The sequence below is a fragment of the Triticum urartu genome, chromosome 3A, assembly GCF_056163025.1.
Source record: "Triticum urartu cultivar PI428250 chromosome 3A, HENAU_Tu73, whole genome shotgun sequence".
In the NCBI taxonomy this organism is placed as follows: Eukaryota; Viridiplantae; Streptophyta; class Magnoliopsida; order Poales; family Poaceae; genus Triticum; species Triticum urartu.
The window spans coordinates 558806401-558829030 of record NC_141875.1 but is presented as its reverse complement, the minus strand read 5'-3'; the positions used below and the strand labels follow the sequence as shown (position 1 = coordinate 558829030).

General features: G+C 52.5%; 2 protein-coding genes and 1 long non-coding RNA gene across 3 annotated transcripts; 1 reads left to right on the top strand and 2 right to left on the bottom strand.

Annotated features, from left to right (window-relative positions):
- Positions 1-6928: 6928 nt before the first annotated feature.
- LOC125545084 (uncharacterized) lies at positions 6929-17074 on the bottom strand. Its single transcript, XM_087547717.1, has 3 exons — positions 16828-17074; positions 8939-16268; positions 6929-8841 (listed from the first exon to the last, which is right to left on the bottom strand). The coding sequence occupies exon 2, from the start codon at positions 15312-15314 to the stop codon at positions 13146-13148; it is 2169 nt and encodes a 722-aa protein (XP_087403843.1). The 5' UTR covers positions 15315-16268; positions 16828-17074; the 3' UTR covers positions 6929-8841; positions 8939-13145.
- Positions 17075-17453: 379 nt separating this feature from the next.
- On the top strand, positions 17454-18876 carry LOC125545083 (uncharacterized). Its single transcript, XR_007299889.2, has 2 exons — positions 17454-17739; positions 17868-18876. It is a non-coding gene; the product is annotated as an uncharacterized LOC125545083 (long non-coding RNA).
- LOC125545082 (UDP-glycosyltransferase 87A1) lies at positions 18838-20735 on the bottom strand. The gene is made up of 2 exons (XM_048708941.2): positions 20192-20735; positions 18838-19985 (listed from the first exon to the last, which is right to left on the bottom strand). Exons 1-2 carry the CDS (start codon positions 20694-20696, stop codon positions 19090-19092), a joined length of 1401 nt encoding a protein of 466 aa, XP_048564898.1. The 5' UTR covers positions 20697-20735; the 3' UTR covers positions 18838-19089.
- Between the last annotated feature and the right edge of the window lie 1895 nt (positions 20736-22630).

Below are 22630 nucleotides of genomic sequence, written 5' to 3'. Positions count from 1 at the left end.
TCACAAACGATAGATAGAATGATAATATTTAAGCAAGCATTAAGCAAACATTAAGTGTAGCTTATGATCAAACACATGATCATCAATGTCTCACAAATAATGACATAGTATCTCAGGCACTCAAAAGCAAACAAGTTTGAAAACCACCAAATAAAGCAAGAGAGAAAAGCAACACTCTCTCTCTCGAAGCCTATGATCTATACATCTTCTCCCCCTTTGGCAACAAGTTACCAAAAAGTTCCTAGAAAATGCATAGCACTAGATCGACGCTCAGGCTTGATCTTCAGGTGGTGGTGGAGTCCGGAGCACTCCAAGGACGAAGCCTTCGGTAGACGTGGTCGGAGTCGAGGCTGAAGTGGATGCTGGAGCTGGTGGAACTGAGGCTGTGGCTGGTGCATACGTTGTAGCTCTGATGTCAGCAACTGGCTGTGCAGACGACCTCGGACCTCGTGGCACCCTCGCAAAAGCATCAGTCGTGGTCCTGCCTCTCCTCTCATTCATGTCCTCCTAGAGCTGCTCCACGGCAGTCTGTATCTCTGTCACCTTGATGTCCAAGTCATAGAACCTCTGTTCCATGATCCTCTCTAAACTCGCTTGGTTCTAAGTCAGGGTGGCTATACTCTGCTCAATCCGCAGGGTGGACGCAATCAGGTAACCAAGCTGCTCTTGTTTGGTTTTCAGGAAGTAATCAGATGCCTCCTCTTGAGTAGGCATCCTGGCAGCTTTCTCCTTCTTCGCCTTCTCCTTCTGAGCTTGTGCATGGGCAGATGATGGTTCATTTTCAGTTATAACAACTTGATTATCTTTGAAATCTGGACGGATGGGCAGGTGTTCCTTATCCAACAAATATACGCCCGTGCCCATCTTGGAGTTGATGAGATCCTGAATCTGAGGGGCATATCCACAGCTCCTCTTCTAATCTGCCGCAGTCCTTTTGATTGTTTCCACTATGAGGCTCATGACTTTGAATTTTTGAGGCACGTCAAAGACATGAAGCAAATTGATCGCGTGACCTCTGATCATCTTGTGATCTCCAGACTTGGGCAGAAGGGTGTGCCTAAGGATCCAGTTGATCGTAGGCAATCCTGATAGCAGATAATGCACTGAGCCAAACTTGAACGTGTCAAGTGCTTCATTCGGAATCTCCTTGTACATGTTGGACATGGAGTTGTGGTCCATATTTTTCTTGGCATAAATGTCCAAGTCATCTGCTTGCTCCTCTGGGGCATTGATCAGCTTCGCCCATTCCTCAACAGTAGAGTGGTACCTTGTACCCTCTGACATCCATGTGATCCTGCCATCTGGATAAAAGTGTGCTGTGGAGTAGAATTGCATGATTAGCTCCTCGTTCCACTTTGTGAGCTTCTGCCCAACAAAGTCTGCAACTCCACACGCACTAAAGCTGTCAAATACTCCAGGGTAGTACTCTTCATTGTCCTTGATATAGGTCCAGTTGACCCATCTCATGTCACATACAATTGGCTTCTTGTCAAGTAGCACTGTCTCATAGAAATCCTGATGCTCCTTGGTATGAAACCTGTAGTCCACTGCAGTCCTTCTCCTAGAAGCATATGGATCTGCTTCTCTCCACTTCCTGAGCCCTGAGTCTCTCCCGAGCTTCATATCCTCAGCCACAGGATGAGCATCGTTGTGGTTTGGGATCTTGGGCTTGAGCTTCCAAAGGACATTCTCTTCCTCATCCTCAGCAACAGTCTCAGGCACTGGGGCCTTGTTCTTCTCAGTGGCTGGGATGCTTCTTGTGTTTCTCTTTGGTGCACTCTTAGGCTTAGATGCAGCCTTAGGTGCTTCCTTGGGCTTGGATGCAGCTCCCCCTGACCTTATGGCATCTCCCATAAGCTTGGGTGCCTTGGGCGCTGGTGCAGCTGCCTCTTCTTCCTCTTCCTCTTCCATGATGGAAGCTTTGCCAAGCACCCTAGCCACAGTCTTCTTCACTCTTTCTTTCCTTTTCTTGCCCTCAGCTGCAGCTGGCTCTTGGGAAGTGGGCTTCTCAGTTGAGGCTCTAGCCTTTGACATGGGCTGCCTGCCTGCTAGCCTTTTGATTTTCAGACCTGGCTTAGTGCCTTGAGCTGGCTCAATTCTTTTGGAAGTGGCCTCTTCCTCTGCCACATAGTCCTCATCTTCAGAGTCTGAGGTTCTCTTCTTCCTTTGTCTAGTGGCAGCTTTAGGCAGGTTGCTGGGTGTGCTCCTGCTGCCATCATCTGAGGAACTTGAGGGGCTAGTGCCCTCACTCAACTGCACTTGCTGCTCTGACAAGTTTTGGCTGTCACTCTGGTCTGACATGCTGCAAACTGACTGCTGACCCTGTGAATAGATTATAGAGGAGATAGAGTGGATGAGCATCACAAAATGCAGAGATTTTTGCAAAAGAATAATTCAAAAACCTAGTTTTAGTTTCCCACTGAAGTCATCTCGGATCTACCGACTTTCAAACTCGGTGATACCGAAGCAGTTTTGGAACCTAAACTAGTGAACTCGGTAGGACCGAGTCACAGTTCGGTGGCACCGAGACTGCTAGGGTTTCACTGAGTTCAAAAATCGGTCACACCGATAAGTAATTCTCGGTCAGACCGAGTCTCACTTGTGCAATGGCATAAGCCAAATCGGTGGACCGAGTTTTTCAACTCGGTGGGTCCGAGATGGTTTCGGCGGAAACCTAAACCTAGAATTTTCGAATCAAACCTAATCTATGAGCGTTTTGACTGGATAGAAGTTTATCAAACGTGGCTAGAAACAATATGATCACAATGTGCTAGGAATCAGATTGAGGAATAGCACAAAGATCAAGTCCATACCCTAGTTCGGCAAGGACTTGCTACGGCGGCAACGGCGGGGCAGAATTCCCGTTGACGGCGACGGAGACCAGCGACTGGAGGCTGCTGGCGGCGAGAAGATGATCCGGAGACCTCAAGGGCAGAGCAGGCTATCGCGCGGGCGAAGGGGTTCGGAGAAATTTCCAAATTTTTCCCGTGACTATATATAGCCCGACCCTGTCGGTGTGACCGAGTGGAACAACTCGGTGGCACCGAGATTCATAACTGCGTGCAGTTACTAAAACTCGGTGTGACCGAAAGGTTCAAATCGGTTGCACCGAGATCGAAAACCTAGATCAACTTAATGATCTCGGTAGGACCGAAAGTGGAGTATCGGTCAGACCGAGAATCATAAAGAGGTTTTGGAAGTTTAAGTCTATGACGAATCGGGGACTCCGAGCGCTCCTCACACAGAGTGGTTCGAATCTGACTTGATCAAATTTTGTGATGCAGCATGAATAGAGTTTGAGACGAGAAAAGCATAGATAGCTAGAGGAGGTTCTTAGGCATTCTTGTCCATCCACTTGGCAAAAAGAAATAAAGCCGAACAATCAAAAACAACAAGTGGATGTCCTCAAATGAGTAAAATATGCAACCAGCATGCTCACACAATAAGATGGCAAATGAAATATGTGGCAAGGCATGCACAACCAATTCTAGCATCTATCAAGCAATTTGCGATGACTAGGTCATCTATATATGAGTATATTGACTTAGGAGTCAAGTGAGAACACTTGATCATAGGTCATACTCATCGTTTAAGCTCAAGTGGGGTTACCACTTTTACATAAAGCATTGTTGTGTTCACATCTTTAGAGTTGCTTTAGCTCAAGTCTTAGAGTAAAGCTCCCCCTAGATGTGATATCCCCCCTAAGAGGGATGAACTAACCTTGGGTTTTGTCGATGATGACTTCATGTAGATATTGAAGATGTGGATGCTTAATGTTGATGTAGATCTCTTGGAGCTATCCATTTGAGTGAATTGCACTTTCAATACCTACATGGGTTAGTCCCACAAGGAACAAACAAGGATATCCATAGACATAGAGTGATGCACACTAAAGATGATGTCCATGAAAACTTTTAGGTTACCTTGTCCCTTGTCTTACCAGCAAGAGGGTTTGTGACTCCTTGAACTAGTGCAAGATGTGGAAGTTGATTGCACTTGTTCTTGCCAAAATGATAAGAGTGAAGTATGTTGGCGGAGTCACCCTCAAGAACTCTCTAGTTCTTCTTCTTTTGGATCCACATCATCTTGATGGGAATCCTTGGAGTTGTAGTCGTACTTGATGAAGTAGAACTTGAAGTAGTCTTGGGAATCCACTTGACTAAGGTCTTAGGAGCTTCTTCAAATGCATCAATTTCCTCTTGAAGCTTGTCCTTGCCTTTTTGCTCGTAGTCTTGTGGTGGAAGATCAACTTGAGCTTGTGTCCCCTTGAAAGAAGTATACTTCTCTTGTTGAGGGACAAACTTTGTCTTGGGGTATTGATCTTCTTCCCACTCAACTCCATTGGCATTGAACTTTCGTTCAAAACCAACACCTTGATTCTTCCGGTGCATTCCTTGCTTGCGCACAATTTCCTCGAATTGCTTACTCCCGGCAAGGCTTTTGTACACTCCTTTCTCTATAATTCCCTTCAATAAGCTATTTTCTTGCTCAAGTGTAACTTGGCTAAGAGAATCATTAGTGGAATCAAGAGAACTACTAGAAGCAACAATATTGGATTTAGCATGATCATTGTTACTACTAGAGGAAGAATCTTTCTTGTTAGACTTGACTTGAGGCATGTAAGTGGATAAGAGTAAACGCTTGGCAATGTAAGAAGAACTTTTCTTGTGGAGATCATCATTAATTGCCTTTAAGAACTCATGCTCTTGCTCAAGATTGAGCTTTTGAAAGCGTAGTTTCTCATGAGCTCTTAAAAGTTCTCGATGATCTTCGAAGATAGTGTCATGAGCTAACTTAAGAGTTTTTAGTTCTTTAGTTAGAGCCTCAATCTTCTCCTTATCATTGTCATTCGTTTTATCTTGATTAGCATGATTAATTGGTCTTTCATCATAATATTCATCACTAGAGTTGTCACCAAGAAAATCATCACCTAACAAGTCATCTTCATCACTATTGAAATCAACATACTCGGAGTGTGTTACCTTAGGACCTTTGGCCATGAAGCATCTTCCAATTCCTTCATTTGGTGAGTCAAATATGTCGTAGGAGTTGGTTGACACAAGTGCTAGACCGGCAACACCTTCATCTTGAGTATCTTCGGAGTCGGAGTGATAACTTCTCTCGAAGTGGCTGTCGGAGTCGGAGCCGGATACCCATTCACCAACATGAGCTTGATGTCTTCGTCTTGTGTACCTCCTTGATGATTTTTCCTTCCTTTCTGAATCCTTGCTTCTCCGTGAGTATCTTCGTTCATAACGATCATCTCTACTCCTTCTCTCTCTTGGTGGTGATCCTTTGCTTCTTCTTTTTGGAGAATCTTCTCTTCTCTTGTAGGGAGCCGTACACTCATTGGAATAGTGTCCGGGTCTTCCACAATTGTAACAGTTTCGCTCTCGACTAGAAGATCTTTTGTCATTGTAGGACCTTGACTTGGAGCTTCTATCTTTGCTTCTACTCTTGTAGAACTTGTTGAAGTTCTTCACCATTAAGCTCAATTCTTCATTGAAGTCTTGTTTCTCACTTGATGATGTAGGGGCTTCACATGAGGCTTTATAGGCACCACTTGATTTGTTGTGAAGTTTCTCTTTATCCTTAAGTGACATCTCATGAGAAACAATTCTTCCAATCACCTCCGTTGGCTTGAGATCTTTGTAATTGGGCATCATTTGGATCAATGTGCACACGGTATCATATTTTCCATCCAAGGCTCTTAGGATCTTCTTGATGATGAATCTATCGGTCATCTCTTCACTTCCTAAGCCGGCAATCTCATTTGTGATGAGAGCAAGCCTAGAGTACATTTCAGCGACACCTTCACCATCCTTCATCTTGAACTTGTCAAGTTGGCTTTGAAGCACATCCAAGTTGGATTCCTTGACGGAGTCGGTACCTTCGTGCATATCAATCAAGGTGTCCCAAATTTCCTTTGCATTCCTCAAGGTGGCTGATTTTGTTGAATTCTTCGGGGCACAATCCGTTGAAGAGAATATCACAAGCTTGAGCATTGTATTGCAACATCTTCAACTCATCCACGGTAGCTTCACGGTTTGGTTCTCTCCCGTCAAAGAAATCACCTTGCAAACCAACACACACAATAGCCCAAACAGCAGGGTTATGTCCAAGAATATGCATTTTCATTTTATGCTTCCAACTAGCAAAATTAGTACCATCAAAGTAAGGACCTCTACGGTGATAATTTCCCTCGCTAGACGCCATACTCTCCTAGGTTGTGAAACCAAGGCTATGACCACCAAAAGCTATGGAGATCAAGCAAATGGAGACCAAAGCTCTGATACCACTTGTAGGATCGAAGTATGTCTAGAGGGGGGTGATTAGACTACTTGACCAAATAAAAACTTAACCTTTTCCCAATTTTAGTTCTTGGCAGATTTTAGCTATTTTAGGACAAGTCAAGCAATCATCACACAATTCAAGCAAGCATGCAAAGAGTATATTGGCAGCGGAAAGTAAAGCATGCAACTTGCAAGAATGTAAAGGGAAGGGTTTGGAGAATTCAAACGCTATTGGAGACACGGATGTTTTTCCCGTGGTTCGGATAGGTGGTGCTATCCTACATCCACTTTGATGGAGACTTCATCCCACGAAGGGTAACGGTTGCGCGAGTCCACACAGGGCTCCACCCAAGGGCAACGGTTGCGCGAGTCCACATAGGGCTCCACCCACGAAGGGTCCACGAAGAAGCAACCACCCACGAAGGGTCCACGAAGAAGCAACCTTGTCTATCCCACCATGGCCATCGCCCACGAAGGACTTGCCTCACTAGCGGTAGATCTTCACGAAGTAGGCGATCTCCTTGCCCTTACAAACTCCTTGGTTCAACTCCACAATCTTGTCGGAGGCTCCCAAGTGACACCTAGACAATCTAGGAGACACCACTCTCCAAGAAGTAACAAATGGTGTGTAGGTAATGAACTCCTTGCTCTTGTGCTTCAAATGATAGTCTCCCCAACACTCAACTCTCTCTCATAGGATTTGGATTTGGTGGAAAGAAGATTTGAGTGGAAAGCAACTTGGGAAGGCTAGAGATCAAGATTCATATGGTAGGAATGGAATGTCTTGGTCTCAACACATGAGTAGGTGGTTCTCTCTCAGAACATATGAGTTGGAATGATGTGTGTGTTCTGATGGCTCTCTCCCGAATGAGAAAGAGGTGGAGGGGTATATATAGCCTCCACACAAAATCCAACCATTACATACAATTTACCAATCTCGGTGGGACCGAATCAGAAAACTCGGTCTGACCGAAATAGTAAACCTAGTGACCGTTAGGAATTTCGGTGGGACTGACATGCAACTCGGTAGGACCGATTCGATTAGGGTTTGGGCATAACGTAATCTCGGTGAGACCGATTACACAAACTCGGTGAGACCGAATTTGGTAATTGGCTAACCAGAGAGTTGGTCAGGCAAACCCGGTGGGACCGATTTGCTCTTTCGGTGAGACCGAGTGGAACTCGGTGAGACCGAAAAGTTACAAAGGGGAAACACTGAGTTTACATTGCAATCTCGGTGGGACCGATTCGCTCTTTCGGTGGGACCGAAAAGTTACGAAAGGGAAACAGAGAGTTTGCAACCCCATCTCGGTGGGACCGAGATCCTTATCGGTAGAACCGAATTGCTAGGGTTTGGCAGTGGCTAATGACAAGTGAAACTCGGTGGCGCCGGATAGGAAGAATCGGTAGGACCGAGTCTGGCTTAGGGTTTAGGTCATATGTGGATATGGGAAAGTAGTTGAGGGTTTTGGAGCATATCACTAAGCACATGAAGCAAGAGGCTCATTAAGCAACACCTCATCCCTCCTTAATAGTATTGGCTTTTCCTAAAGACTCAATGTGATCTTGGATCACTAAAATATAAAATGAAGAGTCTTGAGCTTTTGAGCTTGAGCCAATCCTTTGTCCTTAGCATTTTGAGGGTTCCACTTTCACATCCATGCCATGCCAATCATTGAGCTTTCCTGAAATAATCATCTTGGAATAGCATTAGCTCAATGAGCTATATGTTGTTATGAATTACCAAAACCACCTAGGGATAGTTGCACTTTTAGCCGCGGCGATATACTTCTGAAGCTTCTTGACAGGTATCGCATGTTGCTCGTCCATCCAAGTGCACTTCCCAGTTTTAGGGTCCAAAGTTCCCCCAACCTCAAAGAACCAAGTCCTTGAATGGTTGGCCGGTTCAATGTCTCTAGTTCGACTCCTTTCGCAATCAGGTCATTCTCAGCTTTGTCCCAAAACGGCTGGGCTTTGAGGTAGCCACCTAACCCCGTGCGATGGTGATACAGCTTCTTTGCAGCATTTATCTTGTTTGTCTCTGACATTTTCTTACTCTTGTCCGATGTCTTGTAGGCCACAAATGCGGGCCAGTGATCTCTTATATTCTCAAATCGGACGGTGAATTCTTGAGTCTTCCCTTTGTCGACAAACATTGATTTCAACTCATTCTTCCACCTCCTGAATAGATCTACCATCTTCTTAAGAGAACAGGCCTTGACCAGTGGCTCTATAACTGGCTTATTCGAATCCTCCTATAGCGGTAGGGTGAAATTTGCCTTCAGCGAGGTCCAAAGATCATCTTTCTGTCTATCGGTGACATAAGAAACTTGAGGATCTTCATTCTTAGGCTTACTCCATAGCTGGATGCTGATCAGGATGTTGTCCCTAACAATAGCTCTGCACTGAGCAGAAAATGCATCCTTGGTCCGCCTGGGTTCAATCGGTTGGCCATCGTCCGTGATTGCCGTGATCGTGAACCTTTCATCCTGGCGCAACCTTTTCTTAGGCCTCGTCTCGTTACCAAAGTTTGGCTCGATCCGGAGGGCTATAAATGAGAAAGAAGAGTTAATATATGTACATACCAAAACAATTAATGCATCAATTAGCTAGACAGCACAGGCTTAATTAATATATATATATACCTCACCGGACTTTGCAACAACTCCCTCCTCCGTTCGGTCACCGGAGGCGTCATCACGGTCTCCTTATTCCACCAGCATTCTGTCACCGGAGCCATCATGATCATGTCTTTCCTCCTCCATTGTTTGATCACCAAAGCCTTCATCCTCTGCTTCCAGACCATCAGTGTCATTGAGAAATGGCAAGACATCACATATGTCGGATTTCGGGTTCTGGCAGACCCTTGAGGTTCGAACACTGGGGTGCGCGCGGAGATTTCGCCTTCTACCTACCTGCACCCCTCCGCCTCGCTAAGATCTAAGCTATGGAAAGAACAGCACAAGAGACACAGGGTTTATATTGGTTCGGGCCACCGTTGTGGTGTAATACCCTACTCCAGTGTGTGGTGTGGTGGATTGCCTCTTGGGCTGATGATGATGAGCAATACAAGGAAGAACAGCCTCGCGAAGGCCTGTTCTTGGCTGAGGGGATGAACTGCTAGGAGGAGTTCAATCACCCTTCTCTCTGTGTGTGTGTGATGCTAGTCGATCCGATTCCAGCTTGTTTCTGGGTTGGCCGATTCTAGATTCTCCCTTCTTGATTACGATCCCCCTACCCTGGGGGTGGCTAGTCCTATTTATAGGCAAAGGCCCTGGGCCTCTTCCCAAATATTGAGCGGGAAGGGCGCCAACAATTGGCCATTTTGAAGGGGAACATCTGGTACACTTATCCTGACTAAAGTTGGTCCTCGCCTGCCAAAGGCTCTGGTGGTGACGCTGGACTGGTCTCCACAATGACTTCCTCCCTGCCGTTGGACTGGTCTTGGTCTCGTTGCACCGAAACGGGTGCCTTTGCTTGATGCTCTCGCCTGCGCTTGCTCCCTTTGCACCAAAGAGGAAAGGAGTACACTGCGCGGCTGGCGCCCGCCTGGCACCCTTGGTCATCATGGCTTGCGTCACGGGCACCTCGTGAGGTACCCCGCCTTGATCTCTCCGCCTCCTCGCGAGCCAGCCTGATGAGGCCGTGCCTGAGGAAGCTCCGTGTCGTTCGCCCCGCGAGGCTTGGCCCCTCGTGAGGGTCTTGGGTCTGTGTTGATGAAGATGGGCCGTGCTGGGCCCCCTTTTGAGCCACGCCGCGGGCCGCAGGCAGGCAAGTCTGGGGACCCCCGTTCCCAGAACGCCGACAGTAGCCCCCGGGCCCAAGGCGCGCCTGGACTTGGCCGTGCAGGGAGGCGAAAGGGCAAGAGCGAAGAGCCGCGGGCCCTAACAGCCTGCGGCCTTGGGCGTCGTGTGGCGGTTGATTGGACATGGGCGTCTCCACTTCCCACGGCACCTCGGCAACTGCACGGACTGGACAAGTCCCAGCATGCAAAGCGGGTCATGATTACCTGCGATCGTGGAGGTCGGCGGTTGACCTTCGCCGGCCATAAGTACGGAATGGCGCGCGCCCTTCCAGTCCATCCCTTCTTGCTTCTCCTTCTTTCCGATCCTTGCTCCGTCTTGCTGCGATGGCTCCGATCTGCCGGTTCTCGACAGCAGAGAAGGGAAAGGCTCCCCGAGAGGAACCAGACCCGCTCCCGCCGAAGAAACGGCTCGCCCTCCGCGGCCGGGACGAGGGGGCCCATCAGGTGGTGTCGAGGCCCTGGTGCGAGCGGCCATCGCCGGGGTTCCCGCTTCCCTTGTACGCCCACATCGAGGGCTCTGAAGGAGTTGATGCCGATCGCCACGGGCGGCGCCGCCGTCGGTGCCGACGGGTCACGAAGGTGTGGGTCGTCCCCCCTGGGGTCCACACCGAGGGCTCCTCCCGAGAGTTCGTGCTCCACGCCGCCATGCCTCCTCAGTCTTGGATTCACCTTCCTCCCTTCTTCGCCTCCATCATGCCGCAGGGAGAACTCCTGAAGCTTTGGCTGCAGCACGCCGGCTGCAGCACCCTCATGACCGAGGCAGAGGTCGCGGTCGTTGCCCCGGCGAGGTCTTCATGACTCGAGGCTGGAGCGAAATCGCCCGGGTTTGCAGGACAAGAGGCGCCCTCGCGATCCACTTGGAGTATGATGGTGCTTCGGTGATGTTCTTCAAGGTCTTCGATGCTAACGGGCGCCGGCTGGAGTGCTGCCCCGGGAGAGGTGGTCGGGACCCTGCTACGGCGAGGACTGGGCCCGCCAACCTCTCCCTTGGCGGCTCCTCAGGCGGCGGAGGCGGCGGAGGTTCCAGCGACTCCGGCGAGCTCTTTGCGACTATGGAGACGAGCGACGACAGCTACGAGCCCTCGAGCCGGCGCCACTCCTGGAGCAGGGCGGGCTCGTCAGGCCGTCGCCGACTCTGATCTGGATGGGGTTGGCGTCGGTGCTTGACGGCCCACTGTTGATGATGGCGTCTTTTGCAGGGGCGCGTGTAGTTAGCGTCCTTTTAGGATCTGGTCCCTGCGAGGAATCAAAGACGCGTCCCGTGGGGGCTTGTAAGGTGCCTGTGATCCTGTTTTGTTAATATAACCCTTGTCGTAGAATTGTGTAAGTTGCTCATTACGTCTTAGCTCAGTTCTCCCTTTCGAACATCACGAGGGCTTGGTGGTCTACGCCGACAGGTCCCAGTCCCAAGGCGGCTTCATCCATCGCTGGTATGCCAGGTCGCGATGCCGTGGTCAAGGCCAGGAGGTGAGCGACCCGGGGTCCGGTAAGAGCCCCTGAGTCGCGATGCTCAGGAGGTCCCCTTTGGCGCTCAAGCATCCATCGTTCAGTGAGAAAGGAGAGCGGCGTCGCTAACACGGGATTGCATTAGGTGCGGGGATGGTGCCACGGTAGCTGGTGCTTCCGGGTGGTGACTTATCTCGAGAATCAGGGGCCGCTCTCTGGTGTGTCGTCGGGTCCGTGCATCGGCAGGCGTGAGGTTGCTTGGCTAGGTCCTCGCGTGTCCCTCCCCTCTCGCCTTTGCTCCCCTTTCTGCTCTACGTCCTCAGGTCCCGGCCCTCGAGCGAGTCTCAGCCGTCGCTGGTATGCCAGGTCGCGATGCCGTGAACAAGGCCAGAGGGTGAGGGCTGGAGAGCCAGTAGGAGCCCTGAGTCGCGATGCTCAGGCACCCCCCCCCCTTTAACGTGCAAGCGGTTTGCGCGAATGAGAGTGAAGGAGACACCGCAAGGGCCTCGCCTGACGCAGCTCCTTTAGGAGATCCTATAGACCCATCATAGAAAGAACGAGGGGTTGCCATGACAATTGACAGTCAGCCGTTGGTTGCTTCCGAGGGGCGATGAGGCATTGAAGGCTTGACGAGGTGGCGCCATGCGGGGCTGCCACGGCCAGAGCTCAGCCATTCAGGTTTGTCGGCGTTGCAGGGACGGACCCATGCGCAAGCGTCGTGCCGTTTGGGAGCAGCTCCGTCAGTTGGCGTCAGTTGAGCGGGCAACTAGGTCAAACACATTAGCCGCGAAGGAGTGGATTCATTCAAATAGATGCTGGGAAGGCGGACATCACTGGGTCAGGCCCGAGCGACTTGGGGATGATGCAGCCCGAGGGGCGCCCCCAACAAGGTAAGCTAACAACATAAAATAAAAGGGATACATGCCGCAGGGACGGACCCATGCGGCCCGGGAATAATGCAGCCCTAGGGGCGCTCCCAGCTGGAAATGAAACTTGAAAAATGTCACCTGATGATGTTGAGGACGAAGGAGTGTTGGTGTAGCAGACTCGGTGGGCTGCGGAAGCCGATCCTCATGAGCCCCCAAGCCCAGGGGCCTCGGGAGGCTCTGGAGGCGCTGGTGGCTCCTCGCTGACCATCTCCATCTCCACCAGGGCTGCGGAACGCCTGGCCTCTTGAGCCTCCATGATGCCCCTCATGAGGCGCTGGTTCGGCAAGCCGTAAGGCATGCGAACGTAGCTGTGGGGTGGACCTTCGCAGCGCCCCACTCGCGAGGGCCAGAGGCGCTCCAGAGAGGCGACTCGATTGAGCCCTGGTATGTTGATGCAGACGCGCAGCCCACCATCCTCGCCTGGATGGGGAGCCACAGCTGGTAGGCGGCGGCCGCCTCTCATGACTCTTGACTCCTGTAGCTCCTGAATGGCCTTGTGACGAACTCCTGAGGGTCTGGCCCTCCTTGCCTTACTCCTTCTTGAGGGAAACATGCTTCGAAACATGCCTCCATGTGGTGCCCAAGCGCCTCCCTCGTGACCTTAACCAGGTCGGTGGCCCTCCAGGGGAGAGCCCCCGAGCCCTACCTGAGGAGGGCGCCGGGCGCGCTTTCCTATGCGATGGAAGGAGGTTCCCCCTGGGCAGGCGCGGGCCCTGAGGGGCCTGCCTCCTGAGGGGCCGGGCCAGACGATGTCTTCTTCTTCTTGGGGGCGGTCTCGGGAAGCCTCCTGCTTCCGCGATCCGGATCTTCCAGCGATGCGGCCTGAAAGGCTCGTTCCAGGGAACACACCGTGTCCTTCTCTTCACAGGGCACCGTGATGACTCCGCCACTTCCTGGCATCTTGAGGACATTGTAGCCGTGGTGAGTTACGGCCATGAACTTGGCCAGCGCTGGGTACCCAAGGATGGCGTTGTACGGCAAGCGAATGTGAGCGACGTCGAAGTCGATGAGCTCGGTGCGGTAGTTGCTGCGTGCCCCGAAGGTGATAGGGAGGCGGACCTGCCCAATCGGGACCGTGGAGCCGTCGGTGACTCCGGAGAAAGGCTTGGTTGGCTGAAGCTGGTTGTGGGGCACTTGGAGATTGTTGCATGTTTCCACGGACAGGACGTTGAGCCCTGCCCCGCCATCGATGAGGGTCCTGGTGACCACCACGTTGCTGATGATTGGGGAACAAAGCATCGGGAGGACTCCGGCTGTGGCCGCACACTTGAGCTGATCTGCTGAGCTGAACGTGATGGCGCACGCCGACCACCTGAGAGGGCGCGTGGCTTCGAGCTTGGGGAGGAATGCATTCACTTCGCGGGCGAACTGCTTGAAGATGCGTTGAGAGGCTGGGGCTTGAGCCCCGCCCATGATGCAGGCGATCGCGCACGGCTCCTGGAAGCCCCCAGCCCCCTCGTCCTGATGGCGGTCCTCGTTTCTCCTTGGCTGCGGCGGCAGCGGAGGGAGGCCTGCGTTGCCTGGCGGGCGATCCTCGTGAGGCTGATCCCTCCAGTCTCCCTCGTGAGGCGGGTCTTGCCAGCGATCCTCGTGAGGTCGATCGCGCCACCCTTGGCGCGGGCAGCGGTCTTCCCAGCGTCCTGCGTTCCTTCCTCCTCCTCGACCGTAGCCCCGGTCACCGCGGTCGGGGCGACGGCCGATCCTTCCTTCTCGCACGGCTCGGAGCTCTTGACATTCGTTGGTGTTGTGGGTGTGGAGGTCGTGGTACACACAGTACCGACTGCCCTTGGAAGATTCGGACTGATCTCTGCCCCGCTTGGTGTCTGGTTCTGCCGCGAGCACGGCAGCCCCCTTGCGCTTCACATCCTTGGCCTTGGGCTTCTTCGCTTCTGGGTCCGCGATAGGCAGCTCGAGGAGGGAGAGACGCCCTTCTTCAGCCCTGGCGCACTTCGTTGCCAAGTTGAACAACTCCAAGGAAGTGCACAGGTCTTCATGCATCACCAGCTCCTCCTTCATCTTGACGTCGCGCATGCCGTCGGAGAAGGCTGAGATGATGGCCTCCTCGGTCACCTTGGGAATCTTGAGGCGTGCGTTGCTAAAGCACTGGATGTACTTCTGTAGGGTCTCTCCGGGTTGTTGCTTGATGCGGCGCATGTCGCTCACGGCGGGTGGCCAGTCGCGAGTACCTTGGAAGTTGGCGATGAAGCGGGTGCGCATCTCGTCCCAGGAGGAGATCGTGCCTGGAGCCAGGTTCAGGAGCCAGGTGCGGGCCCCATCCTTGAGCGCCATGGGAAACCAGTTCGCCATGACCTTCTCGTCTCCGTTGACAGCTTCGATGCCCAGCTCGTAGAGCTGGAGGAACTCTGCAGGGTCAGCCATGCCGTCGTAACGAGGAGGCAGGTCTGGCTTGAACTTGCCGGGCCACGCGACGCTGCGTAGCTCGATGGTGAAGGCACGGCAGCCTGCTGTGGCCACGGGAGGCCTTGGGTGGCGGAGAGCTTGGTCTTGCATGTCCCCACGCGCTGCAGCTGGGAGCAGCGCGGGGTCTTGACGTGCGGGAGCAGGAGCATGGTCGCGACGTGCTGGAGCAGGGAGCGCCCGAGCAGCTTCTTGCGGGCAAGGGACTTCTTGGCAGCTCTGCTCTTGCCGCACTGGCACCTGACGGAGCGGGTTCCGCCCAGGGGCCATGCGCCTTGGAGCCATGGTGCCTTCTTGAGGAGGAGGTGGCTGGGGCGCCGCCGGAGCTTCGTCGCCCGCGCGGGGCGGGGTGCGGTGCAGCGGAACAGACGGCGCGGGAGAGCCCCTACGGCGCGGCCGATCTCGGCGATGCGGTCGAGCCATTCTTCGTAGACGTCATCGACGGGACGGTAGCGCAGGAACTCATTTGCCGCGATGAGCGCAGCTCGAGCCTCCATGGGTGCGCGGAGCGCGCGGGACGAAGAACCAGCTGGGGTGAGCGAGGGAGTAGCGGTGCGGCCGTATTGCCGGACGGACGGATGCTGAGACGACGCTTGCTGCTCGTCCCCCGCCGGGCCGGTGGCGGCGTTGACAGCAAGTGACGGGGAACGGCGAGGACGCCCGCCGACAGGAGCCGTCTGGGCGACGCGGGAAGCGAGAGCGGCCCGGCGCTCGGCGCGGGCCCGACGAGCGTCAGACATGGACGCGATGGTCGGAGGAGAACGGGGTGGTGGAAGACGAATTCCGGCGCACCCCTACCTGGCGCGCCAAATGTCGGATTTCGGGTTTCGGCAGACCCTTGAGATTCGAACACTGGGGTGCGCGCGGAGATTTCTCCTTCTACCTACCTGCACCCCTCCGCCTCGCTAAGATCTAAGCTATGGAAAGGACAGCACAAGAGACACAGGGTTTATACTGGTTCGGGCCACCGTTGTGGTGTAATACCCTACTCCATTCGATACTTTTCTCCCTAACCGTCAGATCCGGTCCTCTAATCTCCCACCACTAGAAAGTGCATAGTCACTACCAGACCACGCCTCCTCTGTCGGGTCCCATCCCTGAAAAGTGCGTAGTCGCCACCAGACCACGCCTCCACGCCTCCTCTGTCGGGTTGCTCCTTCGCTAGATGCGGGAAATGCGTTCATCGGCGTCGGCAGCCCCGGCGGGACCGGCGCTGTTGTCAGCTTGCCGTCCCTCGTCTCATGGCCACCGGGACTGCAGCGCCGCCGCCGATTGTGTGCTAGCTTCTACTGTTGATCGGTTCCATCCCACAGTCGTCATGGTTGTAGCAAAAACTCTGGTGTCGGCGGCTCCAGCTCACGCCACCATCGACTAGCACTGCCATGATCCAGCAAAAAACTCGGTAGCAAAAACCAAAAAATGGTCAACTGAAGCAAAACATTTAGTCAGTTCCAGCTAAAAAAACACTGGTTGTAAGAAAAAAACCCACTGATCCAGCAAAAAATAGAATTCTGTAGCAAAAACCAAAAATGGTCAATTGGAGCAAAATATTTAGTCGGTTCCAGCTAAAAAACACCTGTTGTAGAAAAAAAGCCACTGATCCAGCAAAAAGATCTCAGTAGCAAAAACCTCTAATGGTCAGTTGTAGCAAAAAATTAGCTAGTTCCAGCTAAAATTAACAAAGGTTGCTACAAGAATGTCACGTCAGAAAATTCAAAGAAAAAGATTGTAGCAAAAAAACTAGCAGGTTCCAGCAAAAAAACGTTGGCGGCCAGGAATGCGTCCAGTTTTAGCAACGGTGGATACTTCCAGCATGCCGCCTGGCTGGTTGCAGCAAATGCCGACGCCAGTTCCAGCAAAGTGCTGCCCAGGTCGTAGCCAAACGCCGATGCGGGTTGTAGCGAAAAAATGGTGACCGTGGGTGGTAGAAAATTACCGAGCCGGTTTCGGCAAACGTTGAATACGGTCCCAACATTTCTAGTCACCCGCCGTTCTAGCATCACGCCAGATCAGAAAAGGGAGAGCTCGGGGGGAGGGGGCGCCATCCTTGACAGACAGGGTGGGCGAGCGCTACATGGAGTCTAAGCACGGCGATGTACAACCATGGCTAGCGTGTGAGGTGGGTTGTTCTTGACGGTATGAGCTTTGGGGGCAAAAATGGCGGCTTTGTCTTGTAGATTTGTGGATGGACGAGAAAAGAATGAGAGGTGATAAGGCAGGTGCGCTGGCGAGCGGTGGGTGGGCCCCCACAGCCATGCGTTCCCACGCATGCGGCTTCGACGGAGACACGTTTCACGAATCATGAGTGCGCGTTGTTACATGGGAGTGGATGTCACCCCGATCCAACGATTCGCGAGCGACCGGCCGAGCGTTTCGGCCGGCGCGCCGCATGTAAACAGTTCCCTTTGGTTAAGTACCGGTTAGAGAAGAAAAATCGAAGGAAAACGTTTGGAAACGGTGTGCCGGCCGAAGCTTCGGCCCATCGCGCCGCGTAGCTCGCTTTAGTTTTTCTCTCCACGTGACTACGTGAGCATTTGGGACCACCCATCGCCTATCTCTTCATCTTATCTCTCCAGAACACACTACAGCCATTCGTTCCCCTCAAGTCTCTCTCCTCCCAATCCCAATCTCGTCAGCCATGGCACGACCATCCCCCCGACGAGCAGCTCCTTCCATGGTGCTCGTGTGGCTCCTACCTCTCCATGGCTGTGACGCTCATCACCTTGTCTGCCTCCGCCGGCAGCTGGACACGCGCCCTCTCCATGGCCGTCGCAACCAGGGTGCTTCGATCGCCATGGCCAAGCTGCACCCGGCCCCGGCAACGGTGGCGAGTTTGTGCTGGAACCGGGTATTTTTTTTGCTGGATCCACCATTTTGTTTTGCTACAACCCCTTTGTTTTTTGCTACCATCCCCTTTCAATTTTATGAACATCTTCGTTTTTTGTGGGAACTGATGCTCTTGTCTGCTGCAACCAGCTGGTGTATGTGCTACAAGGTCGGTGCCTCGCCAGGGAAGCTACATCCAGCAGCAAGGAGTGTTGTATCCAACGTTGTTCGAATGTCGGGAGCTGCAATCGTGCACGCCGGAGCTCCAACCGGTTACTGGGGGAGCTGCAAGAGAGGGTGGCCATTTTTTGTTGATGCATTTTTTGCTGAACCAATTTTTTGTTTTTGTTGGAACCGGTGTATTTTTTTGCTGGAACCAAGATATTTTTTTGCTTCATCGGATGCAGAGCTCTCAAATGCTCATGTCGTTTTTGTTGGCACCTAAGCTTGTTTTTGCTAGAAGCATTTTTTTGATTTTGCTTCAACCGACCACCGGATTTCGACCCAGGGTGAAGTTTTTTGCTGGAAGATTTTTGTTGCTTCTAGATTTTTTGCTGCTTGGCACTCGAACCCGGCGAGCTGGAGACGCAGAGATGATGCAGCCATCCACCCTAACTGCTAGCACATGCATCATCAGAAGTTTGGATCCAACAAATTATTTTGCTACCACCATAATTTTTTACTAGAACCAACTTCAAATTTTGCTTCCATCATGTTCTGTTTTTGCTGAATCCAGCTTTTGTTTTTGCTTCCACCATGACGGCGGCCGGCGGCAACGACTGCGGCCGGCGGCGACGACGACGACCGGCGGGGAGGGCGGCTACAGGCGAGCGCACCAGGGTGGTACTTTCAAACTGGGCGCATCGCTCATCCATGGTAGCGCGCTGGAAGTTTTTTTTAAGGAAGAAGACGCCTGGTGAAAGTAAAGAAGAGAATCGTACGGCCATGAGTTGTTCGATCGGACGCTGCTGGTATGACCGGCTCAAAGTTGGGCCGGCGCACCGGCGCCTAGTAATGGCCAGAATCGAATTTGTTTTTCTCTAACGCCGGATAGGGATCGGTCAGAATGCTCTCAAGTGCAGCAAAAAAAATGAAATATCTGTAGGACACATGGCCTTGCTTTTTTTTCTTGAGAAATCTCCCATGCTTTATTGAATAAGAGTAATGTTCATAGATACAATAGTTGGGTCACGAGAAGTGCCCAACCACACATGTATGTCTATGCATAGATTACATGCATGCTTTGCGAGATTGTGAGCCTTAAAATTGAAATTTCTAAGCTCAAAAATAACACATGGCCTTGCTATGATGCACCATTTTGAACCACAAGCAGCTAGTATTTTTCTGGCGGTGACTGGACTAAACGAAGAATTCACGCAGAACTTTCAGCGACCTCCAATTTCCCCTCAACAAGATCCTCCAGGAAACCGCTGAGAGAACGCTGCGACGAGCCGCCTTCGAGGACCGTACCACGGGAAGCCTCGCGCAGCTGCGCAGCCCTTCTCCTCATCTCCTGGCCAGCGCCGCTGTCCAAATCCATCAGCTTCCTCGCGGCATCAGAGACCGCGGCCCTGCTCACGATCCCATCCTTTCCCCTCTGCTGCCTCAGGTTGATGCCGGTCTTCCATTCGTCGGCGACCATCCGGGCATTCACCAGCTGATCCCACACAACAGGGAAGCCAATCAAGGGCACTCCAGCGCACACGGCTTCGAGCACCGAGTTCCACCCGCAGTGGCTGAGGAAGCCGCCGACGGACGGGTGGCGCAGCACCTCCTGCTGGTCGCACCACGGCACCGCCAACCCCCTGTCGCCGCACATCTCCCGCAGGCCGGCGGTGGCCCTGTCCCGGGCCACCCAGAAGAACCTGACCGCGCTGTCGCGCAGCCCCACGGCGATCTCCTCGAACTGCTTGGGCGGCATGGCGACGAAGCTGCCGAACGAGACGTACAGCACCGAGTTCTGCGGCTGCGCGTCCAGCCAGCGCCGGTGCTCCTCGTCACGGGCGCTCTCCCCGTTGTCCGGCGCACGCAGGATTGCAGGGCCGATTGGATAGATGGGGCAGGGAAGTAACTCTGCTATTTTGCTCATGGAACTGGGCTCGAGCTCGTGGAAGGAGGTGAATAGGACGCACTGCGCTTTGCGTACTTTGACGAACACCTCCGCTGATATTTTGATTGGCCCCTCCCAAGCGAGGAAGATCTTGACATCAGACAACCTCACTGATGAGAGGCCCGGTACATATTGCTCCAACGACTTGCGGCTTAGTTCTGCAGAGCATACGAGTAGAACGCATCAGTTGTCTACGATTTAGTGAAGAATCAAACTGAAGCTTGTCCTAGGCTAAAGAATCCAAAATATTCTATGAGGAAACAGAGACAATCTTGTGGAGTAAATTGCTCAGTTTTTCCTGATTAGTAACGGTCTTCTACACTCTCTGAACAAAATTTTGGAGCATGGTCGAATTAGCTAGTACCTTCTTCGCTGAAACCTTCAACCGCTGGTCGCCACAGGTCCAAATGGCAGAGCGCCAACAAGAACGTGGCCGGCTGGGTCCAAAGCGAGCACACCGGCACGCCGAGCCGCGCGCCGGCCGCCACCGCCCACTGCAGGTACGTGTCGGCCACGATAGCATCTGGCCTCCGCCCCAGCTCCAACGCCAGCCGGTCGAGCAGCCGCTCGACGGGCTCCCCCATCTTGCAGTTTACGGCCTCGATGAAGCCGCCGTGGTCGGCCCCGCGGCCGTGCTCGGAGGGGATGACGTTGGGGATGGTGGCGAGGCGGACGCGGTCCGGCAGCGTGGGGGTCACTCCGGCGGAGGCCAGCAGCCCGTGCCACTCCTCTGTGACGACGACGGTGACGGTGAGGGCGCCGTCCGCGGCGACGAGCAGGCGGCACACGGCGAGCATGGGGTTGATGTGGCCGCGGCCCGGGTACGGCAAAGCGACCATGTGCCGAGCCGCCGTTGCGGACGTGGCCATTGTTTGATTCTGTGCGGACTGCGGTGAGAGATCGGTGGAGTACTCTTATGTAACGCGGTGATGATTGAGACGTTGTCATCTTTTTTCGGATTTCTAGGTAATGCCGGCGGCGGCATACAATAATTCAGTACCAGACCAGTTCTGCATCGTTCTGATGCGGAGGCCATAGTGCCCCCCTTTTCGAAAAAAACCAGGCCAGTTCTACAAACTTTTTTCATTTTTTAACATTTCTCTTCTAAACCTATCTATCCAGATGAGAATTTGCAAATCCTAAAATAATAATGCAGCTGTCTGATTCTCATGGACAAAGCCAACAGAAGAATCATGCCCGTATCTGTATGAGTGGAATTGTATATAGTGTTGCAAATGATAACATCATTGCTGACATCATGACATCTTTTTCTATTCCGGCTGTTTGGCTAAGCTAAATCGGAATTTGGAGATGTAAGAACAGTTATTTAGGTGACTATGCTGCATATAATTAACTTGTGTAAGGTAGATACAGATTAAAATTCACTATATAGAAAATCCAAAACTACAAATAAAGAGTATTTTCATAAGTACCCCACTGGTTCACAAACTTTTAAATATTGTTTTTGTTAAAATTTGTAGTCTGGTTTACATGAAAACTAAATCACGGACGGATCGTGATTCCTACCGCCGCCGCCACCAAAAAAAGCGCTCCTCCTCTCCTCCGCTGCCGGAGGAAGCTGCAGGGCGAAGCCGCTGCGACCGACGGCGGCGGCAGGGACCTTGCTCGCGTCGTGGGGGCGTCCTCGGGCACGGCGGAGTCTCCCTTGTTGACACCAGCGGCGACGATGTTTTGGGCGGTTGCTCGGTTCCGGCAGGTCGGGGCGGTGGCTTGCCTCCTCGTCTGCGCACCGTACTGACTTCGCTCGAGAGCGGCGCTGGAGTGCGGGGCGGGCCGGCCGCTGCCGTTTCCGTCAGATATGGCGCCTGGAGCCGCGGGCCATGGACAGCATGGGCCAATGTCCTCCGCCGTGACGTCGATTGCGTCAGCTTGGTGGAGGCAGCGGTGTGGTGACGGCCTTGTGCTCTTATCGCATCACGGCAACGTTCTGCTTGACTGGTCCTCCTCGATCTGGCAGTCGACGTGTTCCGGAACTACTGCCGAAGATCTTGCCCAAGGATATCTGGATCGGATAGTATCTGGTCGTTTGTGTCCATATCAGCCTATGTGGCTCCAGGAGGGCATGACGCGAAGCTCTGCTATTTGTTTACACCATGGGACATGTCGGCATCTCGATTTCCATGGCACAGACAACAGCAGAGAAACTCTTGATGGCTGAGATCGGAGGATCAGTAAGGCGGAGGGGGCCCTTGAAGGCGATGGAGTCAGCTAGGTGTTTGATAACTTTCAGTAGCAACAGTGTCAAGTGGGGGCGATAGCACTAGAGGATTTCATATTTTGGTGGTGCTCCTCGGGTAGCGAGTCGTGACTTTCAGGGTGAAAAACCTAAGGTTTTGCCTTCAGTGGTTGTGCCTGGCAATTGCCTTGTTGAAGGTATTGTTTTGAGAACTCGATCTTTCTCCAGGGTGAAAACCTATGATCTTGGATCGGGCGACGACGGCGCTTGTGCACTGTTTCCTTCTTAAAGACGTCGCTTTTGGAGACCTTTTATGTTTTCCAGGTGTTGTCTTTGGTCTTTCGGCCTACAAATCACGCTCCACTTGGCTAGTCTATATTTTTTTCTTTTCCACCTCTAAAAGTGTTCTAGATATTTTCAGACCCTTTTATATATAATTTAACATCTCCAAAAACATTTTCCACCTATATGTATTTATCGATAATACCCGGTATTACCTGATACTCTGTGAAACCCTTCCGATGACCCCCGAAACGCTTCCAGATCCTCTCGAAATTATTCCAAATATTAATAAAACAATTCCAAAAATATATTTTCATCACGCTC